Source organism: Alternaria postmessia (assembly GCF_024291825.1).
Source record: "Alternaria postmessia strain BMP 2775 chromosome Unknown scaffold_27, whole genome shotgun sequence".
NCBI lineage: Eukaryota > Fungi > Ascomycota > Dothideomycetes > Pleosporales > Pleosporaceae > Alternaria > Alternaria postmessia.
Window position 1 is genome coordinate 168,992 of NW_026260100.1, and position 12,113 is coordinate 181,104.

Consider the following 12,113-nt stretch of genomic DNA (forward strand, 5'->3'; position numbering starts at 1 on the left):
ATGAGGTTCTTTGTTCAATCTGCAAAGACATCTAGCCATTGCGGCAATCACAGTTTCCTTACAATTCTCTTCTATCGAAGATCTGGGCATTACGACTCCCGAGATCTGGCATCTCGGATGCATTACTCTAACTTTCGTTTTTTTCATTCATTGATATCCAAGCATCTTTCTGTCATGATCTGATTGATCTTCAACTTAACGTCTAGCTTTGACGGACGTAGTGCGATGACCACCGCACGGTTTTATATTCCTGTATGTATGTATTTCGAGCGCTGAGCGAGCAAGCGAAGCGACGTGGATGGAAAGGATTGGGATAAGCAGGATGGGAGATAGGCTGAAATGAAGATATCGATACCACCCCATTACCATCAAACTCCTTTGACTTGCTTCAGTGACATGATTGTAGAAATGATAACCATAGAGCTTGGACTGATGAGATGTTTCAACGTGTTCTAGATATAGCGTCTGAAGTGCATCGGAAGCACAGACAGCCGCATTGTGAGACGGCTGTATCTGCGGCACTGGTACATGTGTTCTACACAGCTGTCTTCTATTATACATTGTCGCATGTTGCGCTACCTGTACACTGGTGGCATAGAACTGTTGTATAATGCAAGCTACCGCTGTAATTCACCTAGAGCACGACGACGAGATAGAGATGAGACAGGTGCTACTAACGGCCGGACACGTATGTGGAGCATGTCGAGAATAAGGTGGATCTGTATGCGGGACGCGGTTCTGGTCAGGTACGCGGCGTCCGGCGTATACAGAAACGGGCGTTGAACAGCATCGGGGAGCTCCGAAGTGGGCTGGAGGGGTAGCTAGCTGTAGGTAGCTACCGCGACGGGAGCAACAGCAGAAAGATACAACAAGTCTTTCTTTTCGTAATCGTCGCTTCTATTGTTATTACTCGCTCTACTCTTCCACAGTATTCAGGTTTCGAATCGTCTTCTGAATATTTACGTCCACATCCTCTCACATACCCGATCAGCTGCATAGCTTCACGACCAACGCATGTCCACCACCAGCGCATCGGCCCGCATCAAAGCCCTCTCAAACCACCTTTCCGTGCCACCTCAGCATTCGACGTCTACTCCAAGCATGTCTACAGAAAAGAAACCCCCGATTACCTGCCATGTCCTCGATACGACCCTGGGTCGCCCCGGCCCAAACATACCCGTCACCCTCACCTTACATCCCGCTACAGCAGCAAACGCAGAAAGCCCTACAAAATTCAGCGGCCTGACAAACACCGACGGTCGCGTCGTCTCCTGGACACCCTCCTCACCATTCTCCTCCGCCAGCTTAGAAGAAGTCTTCAAACAAGAAGGCGACCAGAAGTACACACTGTCGTTTGATACCGAGGCATATTTCGGGGAGAGGGGAGTGAAGACTTTCTTTCCGGAGGTAGAGGTCAAATTCTTGGTTAGGCAGGAGGCAAAAGGGGAGCATTATCATGTGCCGGTGCTGTTAGGGCCGTTTGGATATACTACGTATCGGGGAAGTTGAGAGGTAGCTATATCAGGGATATGACTTTCGCCTTCACTTGGGAGGGTTTTAGATGGCCAAAGACAGAGTTAGGGGCCGACGTTGCTCGAATTGAATCGAGGGGACCATTAGTACTCTTGGAGAGTTGTCTTTCATCACTCCACTTGATGAACATAGTGGATTGACGTTATTACGTTTTGATACTGAGACGTAGGCGCAACGCTGTTTGGGAACTCGGACGATGATTGCAATACAGGTATATACCACAAACACGTACGTTGATTGACAGGTGACTGAGCAGATCCATTTGATTCATCGATTGTAGCAAATGCCACAGCAAGCATAGTCTATCTGTTTTATCTTACATCGTTACAGTCTTTTCTACCTTCATATCTCATACTTTGGTTGGTTAATATACCTACGTATACTTGAAAATTGCTTGATTTGCTCGAAAAGCTATTGTTAGCACGTTGTTTTTGACTGAAGTCAAGAGAAGAGCACATCTCATGCTTCACCACACCGCTTTTTCTCTAGACTTTGAGAAGCGCTACTGCTTCACACCGGCATCTTCTCAGATCACTCCAAGACTACCCATTGGTTCCCGGTCACTTGCATCGGTCGATGGTAAAAGGATATCGAAGTAATGCAAAGGTGTATTTGGTAGAATCTGATGCCGCGACGTTTCGCATAGTATTGGAAAGTAAAAGTAAAAGCATGTGGTGTATGGAGATGGGTCCGGTTGGTGTAGTAGCACCTATCAAAAGCATCGATGTGTAGGTTTCAGGCAAAGCTAGACCATGACACACTTGCTCCGTACGGAACAAGCACATGTGTATCGATCAATACGCAAGTATAGCGAGACTCGATGGCTACACCGTCGTCGCTATGCAGCAGGAGAGATCGGTTATCAACAATTACGTCACAATTAAGCTTTGCCGTACACACTGCTGCACGCTCGACGCGCTACGTGCGGACGGTTGTTCGCTCGCATGAGCCAGATGTATGAAATCAAGAAGCAATAGGGTACGGGGAAGCGGAAAAGCCGTCCTCCCTAACGTCCATGATACACGTCTGCATGTCGTAGACTGGCATCGCCCTGTCAATGGCTCACTTTTCAGTGACGGATTTCTAAACATGCGACTTTTCGATTCCACGCAGTTGGGTTTGTCGAGACCCGTCCGTCGACATCAGGATCTCGATGAGCATCGGGAAAAGGAAGACGATGAAACTTTGCCATGATGTGATTGGGACGGCGGTGTCAAGGTCCGCGCGATGGCTGATACTTTGAGCCGATACAATTAGAGGATGTGTCGATCGGCGAAACATGTGTGCATCGAGGTCTGGAACGGGACCGGCATCTGGCAGAATCCAAGCCGTTGGCCGTCGTGCTGGGTTCGATGGCTTATCTGGGTGGGGGAATGGGACATGGGGAGAGTTGGGAGAGAGAGAGTCGCATACACGTGTCAGTTGAAACTCTGCTGGCTTTTGGTCGAGGGCCATCGGGAAGGATGATGGGAAGGCATGCAGAAATGCGGTGGGCGGGAATAGGCCAACAGTGAATGGAAGGCTGGCGTGATTCCGCGGGCCAGTGCCGGAGAGGCGTCTCGTGGCAAGCGAGCCAAAAGGGGCTGCGGATCGGCGGTCCATGGACGGCGGTGGGGCCTCGGCTGCAGTGATTGGTTCTAACGCCTGGCTAGTGGCACCTAGCGGCAGACTTTGATTACGAACCCAAGAAATCACGTTATGCGCTTGGCAAAGCTGCGTCACTCCCAGAAATTGCTCGCTCGTCCTGTCCTCTGACCTCATCGCGAACGCCTCACTGTCATCGTCACCACGAGCACAATCCCCGTCAACGCCGGTTTTGAGCCTCATTGAGAAGCAGGAACATCCATCACGCGCAACCACAGCCCCGGATTGCCCTAAGAGTCGTGTAGACCAGCGCGACCGTAAGTGTAGAGATTGCGACGGCTGCGAGCGTCACCACAGGGGCTTGACGTCACTATTGGATTTCGACAAGCAGACACCAGCATCGCGACCAGAGAGCCGGCGGTCAACAATATCGATATTCATCGGATTGAGACGGCCGTACCCCGCATCTGCCGCCTTCGCTTCGATTCCTTTTGCTGAGGTACGTAGTAGTTGTGTCGTTGCCGCTGCCCGTCGCGCTGTTGTTATCGCTCGCTGCCGACTTTGCGACGTTCTCAGCGTCCTGCGACAGCCCTTTGCGCCCGTGTCTGTCTGCTCCCAGCCCGTCGCATCGAGTGCCTGCACTTTTAATTTACGTGCGCTGACATATCCGCCCTCCAGCACAGGTGAATTGCTGTTCGAGTCGCCAGTGTTTCCGTCCCTGAACGTCGAGACATCGAGACAAGCCAGATCGCGTGGGTGTGAGCGAACGAGCGAAGAGAGGACAAGGCCCGAGTACCACAAGCGATCGACCAGGACACCACCCCTACGTCACCACCCCAAAGTATGGCAGCCGCAACCCAAACCGCCCATACCTCTCCCCCGACCTCCAAGATGTCCTCTCCCAAGGACAGTAAAAGTAGTCTTCCTACCGTGACCAAAACTGAAGGTATGTATGACCCCGTCGCTGCCGCCGTCGCGGTACCTCACCGCTACTGCGTCACCATGTCTCCCCTTTAGCTGCCTGCATTGCGCGCGCATACTTCGTCGTCATCCTCCCCTTTGCGTCGTCGCACCGAAGCATTACTAACCACCACGCTGCAGCGGAGCCAGTAAAGTCCGAGTCGTCTCCCAAGGTACAGCGTAAGTAGCTCCCTGCCCCGAGACTGTCAACTGTCGTTGTGCACCTCGTCCATCGTCAGTCTACGATGCTAACCCACCGCCAGCTGCGACCACGGAAGCGGCCACCAACGCAGACACAGCAAAGCCCCCAACCTCAAATGCCCAGCCGCTTGCACCTCCACCAAAGCCAGCACCCGCGACCACTGGAGATACACCAGACTACTTCAACACCGTACACAACCCATTCTCCCTCGAGCCCAACGTCTTTGAGCAGTCCTTTGGCGGCGAGTCTGGAAACTTGCAGACACCTGGAGGCCGCCCTATTCTTCCACCCGTTGCGAACATTACGTCACCGGCACCCCTACCGGGCATCACACCAGGGTGGCAGGGCTTACGCGCAGGACCCTTGAGCCCTGCTATGCTGAGCGGCCCGACTGGACAGACAGATTATTTCAGCGAGTCATTCCGAGGCTTCCCAACACCAAACGAATCCTCTCTCCGCACCGGCCTTACTCCTGGCGGCGGTGGTTCCATGTTCCCAGCCCCTAGCCCGAACACCCAAGCCATCTTCAACCTCCAGAGCGCTGGCGTAACACCCGGCACTGCCGACTTCCAGCAATCTGCCTTGCGCGCAGCTGCTCAACACCAAGCTGCTAACAACAACAAGTCCACGTCTAACGCACCTACGTCGCAGCCAGAAGGCGTGACCGCAGGCATGGACCGTCCTAACAACAACTACCAGCAGGTGCAGCAGTCACAACAGCGCGCCCAGAACGACCCATATCCAAACCATGACGTCAGCAGTGCAGCTAACGATCTATTGTCCTTTGCCAGTCAAAATGGTGCTGCACGCAACAACCAACCACCTTACTCCATGGCTCCACAACAGCAATCGATGAACGCTGGGCATATGCCTGTCCAGCCTGTCAACGCCAACCATGGTCGCCGTGATACCAAGGGTTCTATTAATAGCGTTCAATCTGCAGAGACCGGTGACTTCTCAGAGAGCGGCCAGAGTGAGCAAAACAAGACTGGTACACGGTCGCGCGCTAAGAAGGGTGCCGCTAACGGCAAACAAGCTGCCGGAAACAAGCGCAAAGCCGAAGATGGCCCCAAGAACTCAAGAAAGAAGAGCAACGCCAACCAATCCATGGGCGACGACATGGACGACGGCGACTCCGATGACGAGAACAACATCAAAGAAGAGGAATACGATAGCAAGGGTCGCAAGATGACCGATGAGGAGAAGCGTAAGAACTTCCTCGAGCGCAACAGGTATGTCTGCTTCCTATTACTCACACTGTCAATCACTAACATGTATAGGGTCGCTGCTCTCAAGTGCCGACAGCGCAAGAAGCAGTGGTTGGCAAATCTTCAAGCCAAGGTTGAACTATTCAGTACAGAGAACGACGCGCTCTCTGCCACTGTCACACAGCTTCGCGAAGAGATTGTCAACCTCAAGACACTGCTTCTTGCTCACAAGGACTGCCCCGTATCGCAGGCTCAGGGCCTACATGGAGCTGCCATGAATAACTTCCTCGGAAGCGACATCAGCCATCAAAACCCATATGGCATCGCTCAACTGCAACCCAATGGCGTCCACATGATGCCGATGCAGCAAGGCCAGATGATGAACCGGTTCGTATACCAATCCCAAAGGAACCAGAGCCCTGATGAACAGGAAGACGGCCGGTATCCATCAAAGTATTGAGACAGTCGCTCACTTGTTTCAGGTAATTGGGAGTAAACAAGCTGCCTGACCAATCCACACGTGCACACCGCTAGTGTCATGACTCTCTATCATGGCAATGACGCAAAAGCGTGGGGCATCAGCAGCTTCGACGATCACGATGCGCTACCTCGTACGACCTTGTAATCTATCTACCCAATCTTCTCCTTCCTCTCCTTCTCCTAGGACGCATCGTCGTCACTCTCAACGCATGGACGGCGCTTGGCGTTACGTCATTGTTGCATCCTTCTCACATCAAGGAAAATGCAACAACCCGGACTACCAAAACATCATTTTACCATTTCCTTCTCGGGCCGGACGGCTGGAACGGCAGGGATTCATGGGGCTGGCTACGTACCTCGTGCACGCGAACACGAATCTTCCTAGTCGGTGATGACTTTCTTCATCCGTTTCCTTCAGTAATCTGTCCATCGTTGGCGTGTATATATGGAGGTGTGCTCAGGTAACATTTCACTGGCGTTACAGAGGCGATTATACACCGGAATGTTACTTCCTCTTGTTTTCTGAAATTAGTGTAGCGCACCAGTCTAGAGTTGCGCTCGGCGTTTGGGGGTCTTTTGGCTTCTAGTCTTCCTTCCTTCTCGGTGGTGTATTCTGAAAGAAAGAGCTCTATCCCAACATTTGTTTCTCGAGTCTACGGTAACAATAGGGATTATGGCGTAGAGAAAGGAATGGGAATAACTGATACGTTTGGCATACGTGTTGGTGTTTAGGCATGAAGCTATGTAGCGTGGAATGTATGTATACCGCGAGCAATTCAAGCCTTTTTAAATTCAAAGCTGTCTACAAATGATTTGTATGTGTATTCAAGTTCGGCTCTCATGTTCAAAAATCGTGTACCTTTCACTCTGCCTGTTTGCTGCTTCCCTATCGCATCATTCGCTACCTTCATAGCCTTCTTGGTTCAAAAGTTCGGCAATCTCTTCCCCGTGTCTCCTAAGCAATTCCTCCCCCTCCTCCTGATGCCTCCTCACCACACGCATCAGTTCATCAACCCTCGTCTCTCGCGCTATGAGGTCTACCTCGCGTCTTGCCAGTATCGTCTGTCGCATGGTCATAGCTTGCTCCCGCCGATTCAGATTACCTTCGCGAAGATCAAGTTGCCGGCTACGGACCGCTCCATGCGCAGGGAGTGGTTGGTTAGCCGACAGATCAATGAGTTCGTCTGCTGTCATGTCAATGTCTATAGGGGTCTCTGGAGTGTTGGGGCCGGAAAGATGGGCGTGCGGGATGTTTGTTCGACGGGAGCCTGCATTTGGCTGATGGGGCGGCGGTGACTCGAAACCCGGAGTATGTTGCTGATTACTTGCTTGTTGTTCTTCTGTCAGTCTGCACCGGTTTGCGAATTCTTGAGGCGGACTAGATCCTGCTGTGCGCAGGTGCTGGTCCTCGCGGTATTGTTCATCCTCACGTTCGGTTTCACGCCGGCGCCCGCCTAGAGTGTTGCCAGTGAGAGCAGAGGGCGTAGTAATGTTGTTTTCTGTAGTAGGTCGGAAAGGGTTGAGAGCTCGGCGATTGTTCAAGAAGCGGTTGAACGCACCTGCAGCGATAACGTCGGTAACTCCTCGAGTACTCGTGTTCACCCTCCTGAGACCACGAGGAACAGGGGCGTTGTCACTGTTACTGTTCGAGTTGGCACCCTCGTTCGAACTGCCGTTTATGTTCCTGTCGTTACCAGTCCTGTCTGCAACCCGTCGCCTCCTACTACTCCTAGACACCTGCCTGTACGGAGCCCGGTTCCTTATATCAGCGAGATCTCTTCTGAAGTCCTCGAAGTTCTGAACGTGCGTATAGTAATCCGCGTCATCGGAGTCCGAGTCAATCACAATGGGAGCACGTTGCTGCTCCTCCCTTAGGGCCCTCGATCCGTAACGATCAGCTGGGCTTAGGAGTTCGCGGCGAAGTCGTCGGGCGTGCTGTTGTGGTATATCATCATCATTCCCAAAGTCGCGTCGGGTGCCAAGTTGCTGACTGGTGATATCCGCGCCGATTCCATCGAGACCTGCGAACATGCCTGCCATGCGCTGTGATGCGCTTAGGTTTTGTGCGTCTGGAGGAATGGCAAGAGACCGTGCAGGGATCCAGACTGCGCGACACAGAGGACATCGCTTTTCTTCATGGGAGTGGCTGCGGAGCATGTCGTCAAGACAGTTGGCGCCGATATGGTGGCTACATTCGGGAATATTGGTGATGCGTAAGCATTGCTCACTAGTGTAGTCATCGAGACAAATCGGGCATTCATCTTGGTGTGGGAGGTCGTTATCATGCGTAGTATGATTGCGGACGAAGGTAGCCGCGTTCATTGCGTGCAATTACTGGGTACAACGGGTTGACGTGTAGTAGTTTGTGATCGGTCAGAGTCGGATGAGCGTAGAGTCCAAAGTAAATGAATCAAGTAGAGACATCCTGCCTTGTGCTGTGATAGAATTCTCAGTAAGTGAAGTTGAAGGGGAAAGGAAGTGCGATTGGCGTGTACTCCTTTGTGGTGGCAACGTAACAAATGAGGGTGGTTTAGGTAGTGAAGAACCGAATCTAAATGTCGAGAGCGAGAATGTGTGAGTACAGTACGTCATCTTAGGCAGATGCGTCGCTGTAGTGAAAGTGAGTTGAGCTCAGGGTTCAATAGATCACGCACGAGTGCGATGAACACGGGGTTGAAAACAAAGATGCGACAAGATCTAGGGAGCTGCAGCATATTGATGCTACGCAGCCAGTAATTCAACAGCTAGCTCCAGAGGCAAACAAGTAACTGGGATAAAACCGACTTCAACCAATGAATCGGATTGCTTCTCTGAGAACATTTACAAGACATCTTCAGCCACTTGCTGGGCTTTACATCCTTCTAGGCAGCGCATCGAGCCATTCGAAACCTATAAGAGATACTAAAAGTCTCCCAACCCGGACCGAGACTTGTACGGTATGTTATCTGTGGTCAGTCTCATTGGCTCATTACATCATTGAGACTTATACGAGGTTGGGGCTAACCTCGAGACAGCTGTGTAGGCGTGTGTACTAGCAATACGTTGTTGAGATACAGATGTGTAGTTGAGATTGTATCTTGTGGCACTGCTTAGTTGGCCAGACGTTTATAGCGTTCTTAGGGTGTAACATTCGAGGTATGAATACGAGTCGTGGTAGTAGTGACGTCCTCTTCGGTGAACCTATGATCCGAGGTATGCTGACGGTCTCTTGCTCCTAATACACGCGCGAAACCCGAACCATTTGCAGAGGATTCTGAAGACTCTCGTAATCTAGGTAGGTCATCATTTGAGATCATGTCTCCACCCCACCGCAGATACTCTGCATAGTGACCAGGACTGATCGGATCTTCTGGAGGCGGAGATGGAGATTCCCGATGAATATCGAAGGTACTGTCTGAAGAGGTGTTGATTCTCGCTGAAATTTGTTCCAACGTTGGAGTGGCACGTGGCACTGCATCTGTGTTGTGATTTGCGATGCTCATTAGGGAGTAAGGGTTATGGTCAAGCTCGAGCGAATTTGTTTCCATCAAGCGTCTCCTTCCTAGACGACTGTCTTGACCAGAAGTGCCCAGGTCTCGTGTTGGCTCTTGCGTACGCACCCCTGCACTTGAAGGCGCCTGATATGCTGCGTTGTCTTCATATGCTCTTTGAAGCTCCTGGTCAAGCCTTCGGGCACGGCGCTCAACTGCTTGAAGACGCACGCGGGTATCTGCACTCGAAGTGTGTTGCTCATCGCTAATGTTCTGGATTAAATCCAGTCGCCTGAAGATCTCATCCATATGACTATTGATGAGACTGTTGTTTGTAGCCCGGTCATATGCCCAAGTACGCTGCGCTCGATGCGTCCTCGCCCGTCGCTCGAATCGAGCCGGCTCTCGCGGCAAACTGAAAGCTATTAAACTCTCTGTTGTGCTTATGTCCCTTGTTGCCATCCAAGCAGCTTGTCGTGTATACCATTCTCTCCGACATTGAGGACATGTGTTGTTACGAGGACTATCACTGTTGAGATAGTCATCAAGAAATTGTTGACCAAAGCGATGGTAGCAGTCTTTGATGAGCACAGTGACGGCTTTGTGCGAAGGACCATATACATCCAAGCATATGCAGCACGTTTCATCGTGTGATGCGGTGGGGAGTGGTACTATGTTCGATCGTTTGAGTGCTCGGAGGCTACCGACCGCATGGCTCGTATTGCTAAGTTACATCAGTGGTGTGTTCGACTATAGAAGTAGATAAAGACCTACTCTGACAAGGATAGTACAGATCTTGTTGACATGCTTTTAACTTATCAACCGCCCAGTATAGAAAGAGCAGTACCGCGTTACGGATACTAATAATCAGCGTGAAGAATTGTCACTCTGTGGAAGGGTAGTGTTCTTGCTATAGCTGCTAGACTTCGCGTCATGACCGCTGTAGCTGGTACCTCGAGTGGATCTTGTTTGCGTATACATACAAATGTTGGCAATGGCTGGCGAGTGATCGATAGAAGGCGCAATATTCACGAACCATGGAACTGATGGTCTCTTGACGCGTCCTGGTACCTGTATCATGCAAACGCGTGTTGTAGTAAATATGAGCCTGTGTAAGACCCCCCCAAAGATTGACTGGACTGTCGTGAGTCAATCAACATAGAAGAACGCAGTCTTTCGACTACACGCAGATGACTTGGACAGAGAATTCGACGAGCTGATCGTGAAGACCACAACAACGATATTGTCGGGGTCACCGGTACCCAAGTACTGGAAGGGCAATGGGACGTACTTGCAGTTCCGTGGCTCCACTCAACCCTGAACCAAAATCCATGATCAAGTCTGGCTGTGCCTAGATCTAGCAAGTCACAACATAAGTACAGTACACTAGATCTCCGGATCGCATTCACATTTGCGAAAATTTCCCCCAACTCTTGATCGGGATCTGACACAAGTACGCATTGCTATGAGGTGTACACTTTAGCTTCGTAGCAATTAGTCGATATTCTGTATGACGGTCTAGAAATCGAAACCGGCTTGGATGCCGAACACTATCCGCGTGCGACTCATAACATGGTGGACGCATGTTTAAGTGGAGACATGACCGGAAATAGAAGGCCAATAGCAGATACTCGCGCTTGATTCAATGCATGGCTGGGCATGACGGATAGCCGGATACCAATACCCCTAATCTCCTCCTTTTCAGGTGCCGGCGTCGTTTTCGGGCCTTAGATAGAATCCTTCGATGTGAAACGTTCGAGTCCATCCTGGAGATAAAAAGTGGCGTAGCCCGTGGCTGTGGAGGCGAGTGTGGCTCACTCCACTTGGCGTGGCTTTAATTATGGCTTTATCTCGACGACAATATATCTCTTGTTGGTTGTGAAGAAGCGAATAAGAAGATGCAGCTTCGCGTATTGAGATTCCAAGGTAGAAGAATGCTGATGGGATTTATTGTTTCCCAGTTTAGCCCCTAGCCAAGAGCACGCCTGCGCCACTTGCTGAGCCACTATAACCTTTGTGCCACCCCATTCCATAACTTCCGAAGAATAGAGCGAGTGCACTTCGGATAATCATTGTCTGCTCAGATTCTGCATTGTGGTAGAGGTGTTTCTATCCAAGAACAACTGGTGTACCGCTGTGTTGTACAAGGCAGAGGGGCATAACGCTGATTCGTGGAATTGATGACACGAACGCCTGCTATATTGTCCCGTAATCTTGTATACACTCTCTTATTTCCTCACAGATGCCGTCTTTTCTCCGAAATCTGGGGTTTTGAAGCCGTTGCATTGCCGACGCACTCTGCATGCACGCCACCATGTACTCCATCATGTACCCCATATTGATGGATTTAAGACACTCCACCAGTCAAAGCATAGCTGTAACCTGGCTCAAAACGGTGCCAATCGCCTTGCCATGTTAGGTGCCTTGCCGCTTTCACGTGAACCATTGAATGAAATGTTGGATTGATCATTCCCATGCTTTTGGTGTTCTGTGGCTAGGTAGCGCATGAACCTCCTGGTCTCGAATTTCACCTATGTTTACTGATCAGTACCCGCAAGGCGAGAAACATTATTGTGTGGTATCCACTTGAGTCCTGCGCCCTCGCAGAACAATCTGCACACCCTAATTCCGCACGATAATGCTACACGCCAGGTCGCACTCGTGTGAGGTGGGTTC

At 51.0% G+C, this 12,113-nt stretch overlaps 2 protein-coding genes across 2 annotated transcripts; one reads left to right on the top strand and one right to left on the bottom strand.

Annotated features, from left to right (window-relative positions):
• Positions 1-4,008: 4,008 nt before the first annotated feature.
• Positions 4,009-5,947, top strand: J4E82_005261 (uncharacterized protein; the record flags this gene model as incomplete). The annotated part of the gene is made up of 3 exons (XM_051731528.1): positions 4,009-4,063; positions 4,341-5,511; positions 5,560-5,947. 3 exons carry the CDS (start codon positions 4,009-4,011, stop codon positions 5,945-5,947), a joined length of 1,614 nt encoding a protein of 537 aa, XP_051588718.1.
• A 914-nt stretch (positions 5,948-6,861) lies between these two features.
• On the bottom strand, positions 6,862-8,124 carry J4E82_005262 (uncharacterized protein; the record flags this gene model as incomplete). Its single annotated transcript, XM_051731529.1, has 1 exon — positions 6,862-8,124. One exon carries the CDS (start codon positions 8,122-8,124, stop codon positions 6,862-6,864), a length of 1,263 nt encoding a protein of 420 aa, XP_051588719.1.
• Positions 8,125-12,113: the final 3,989 nt, after the last annotated feature.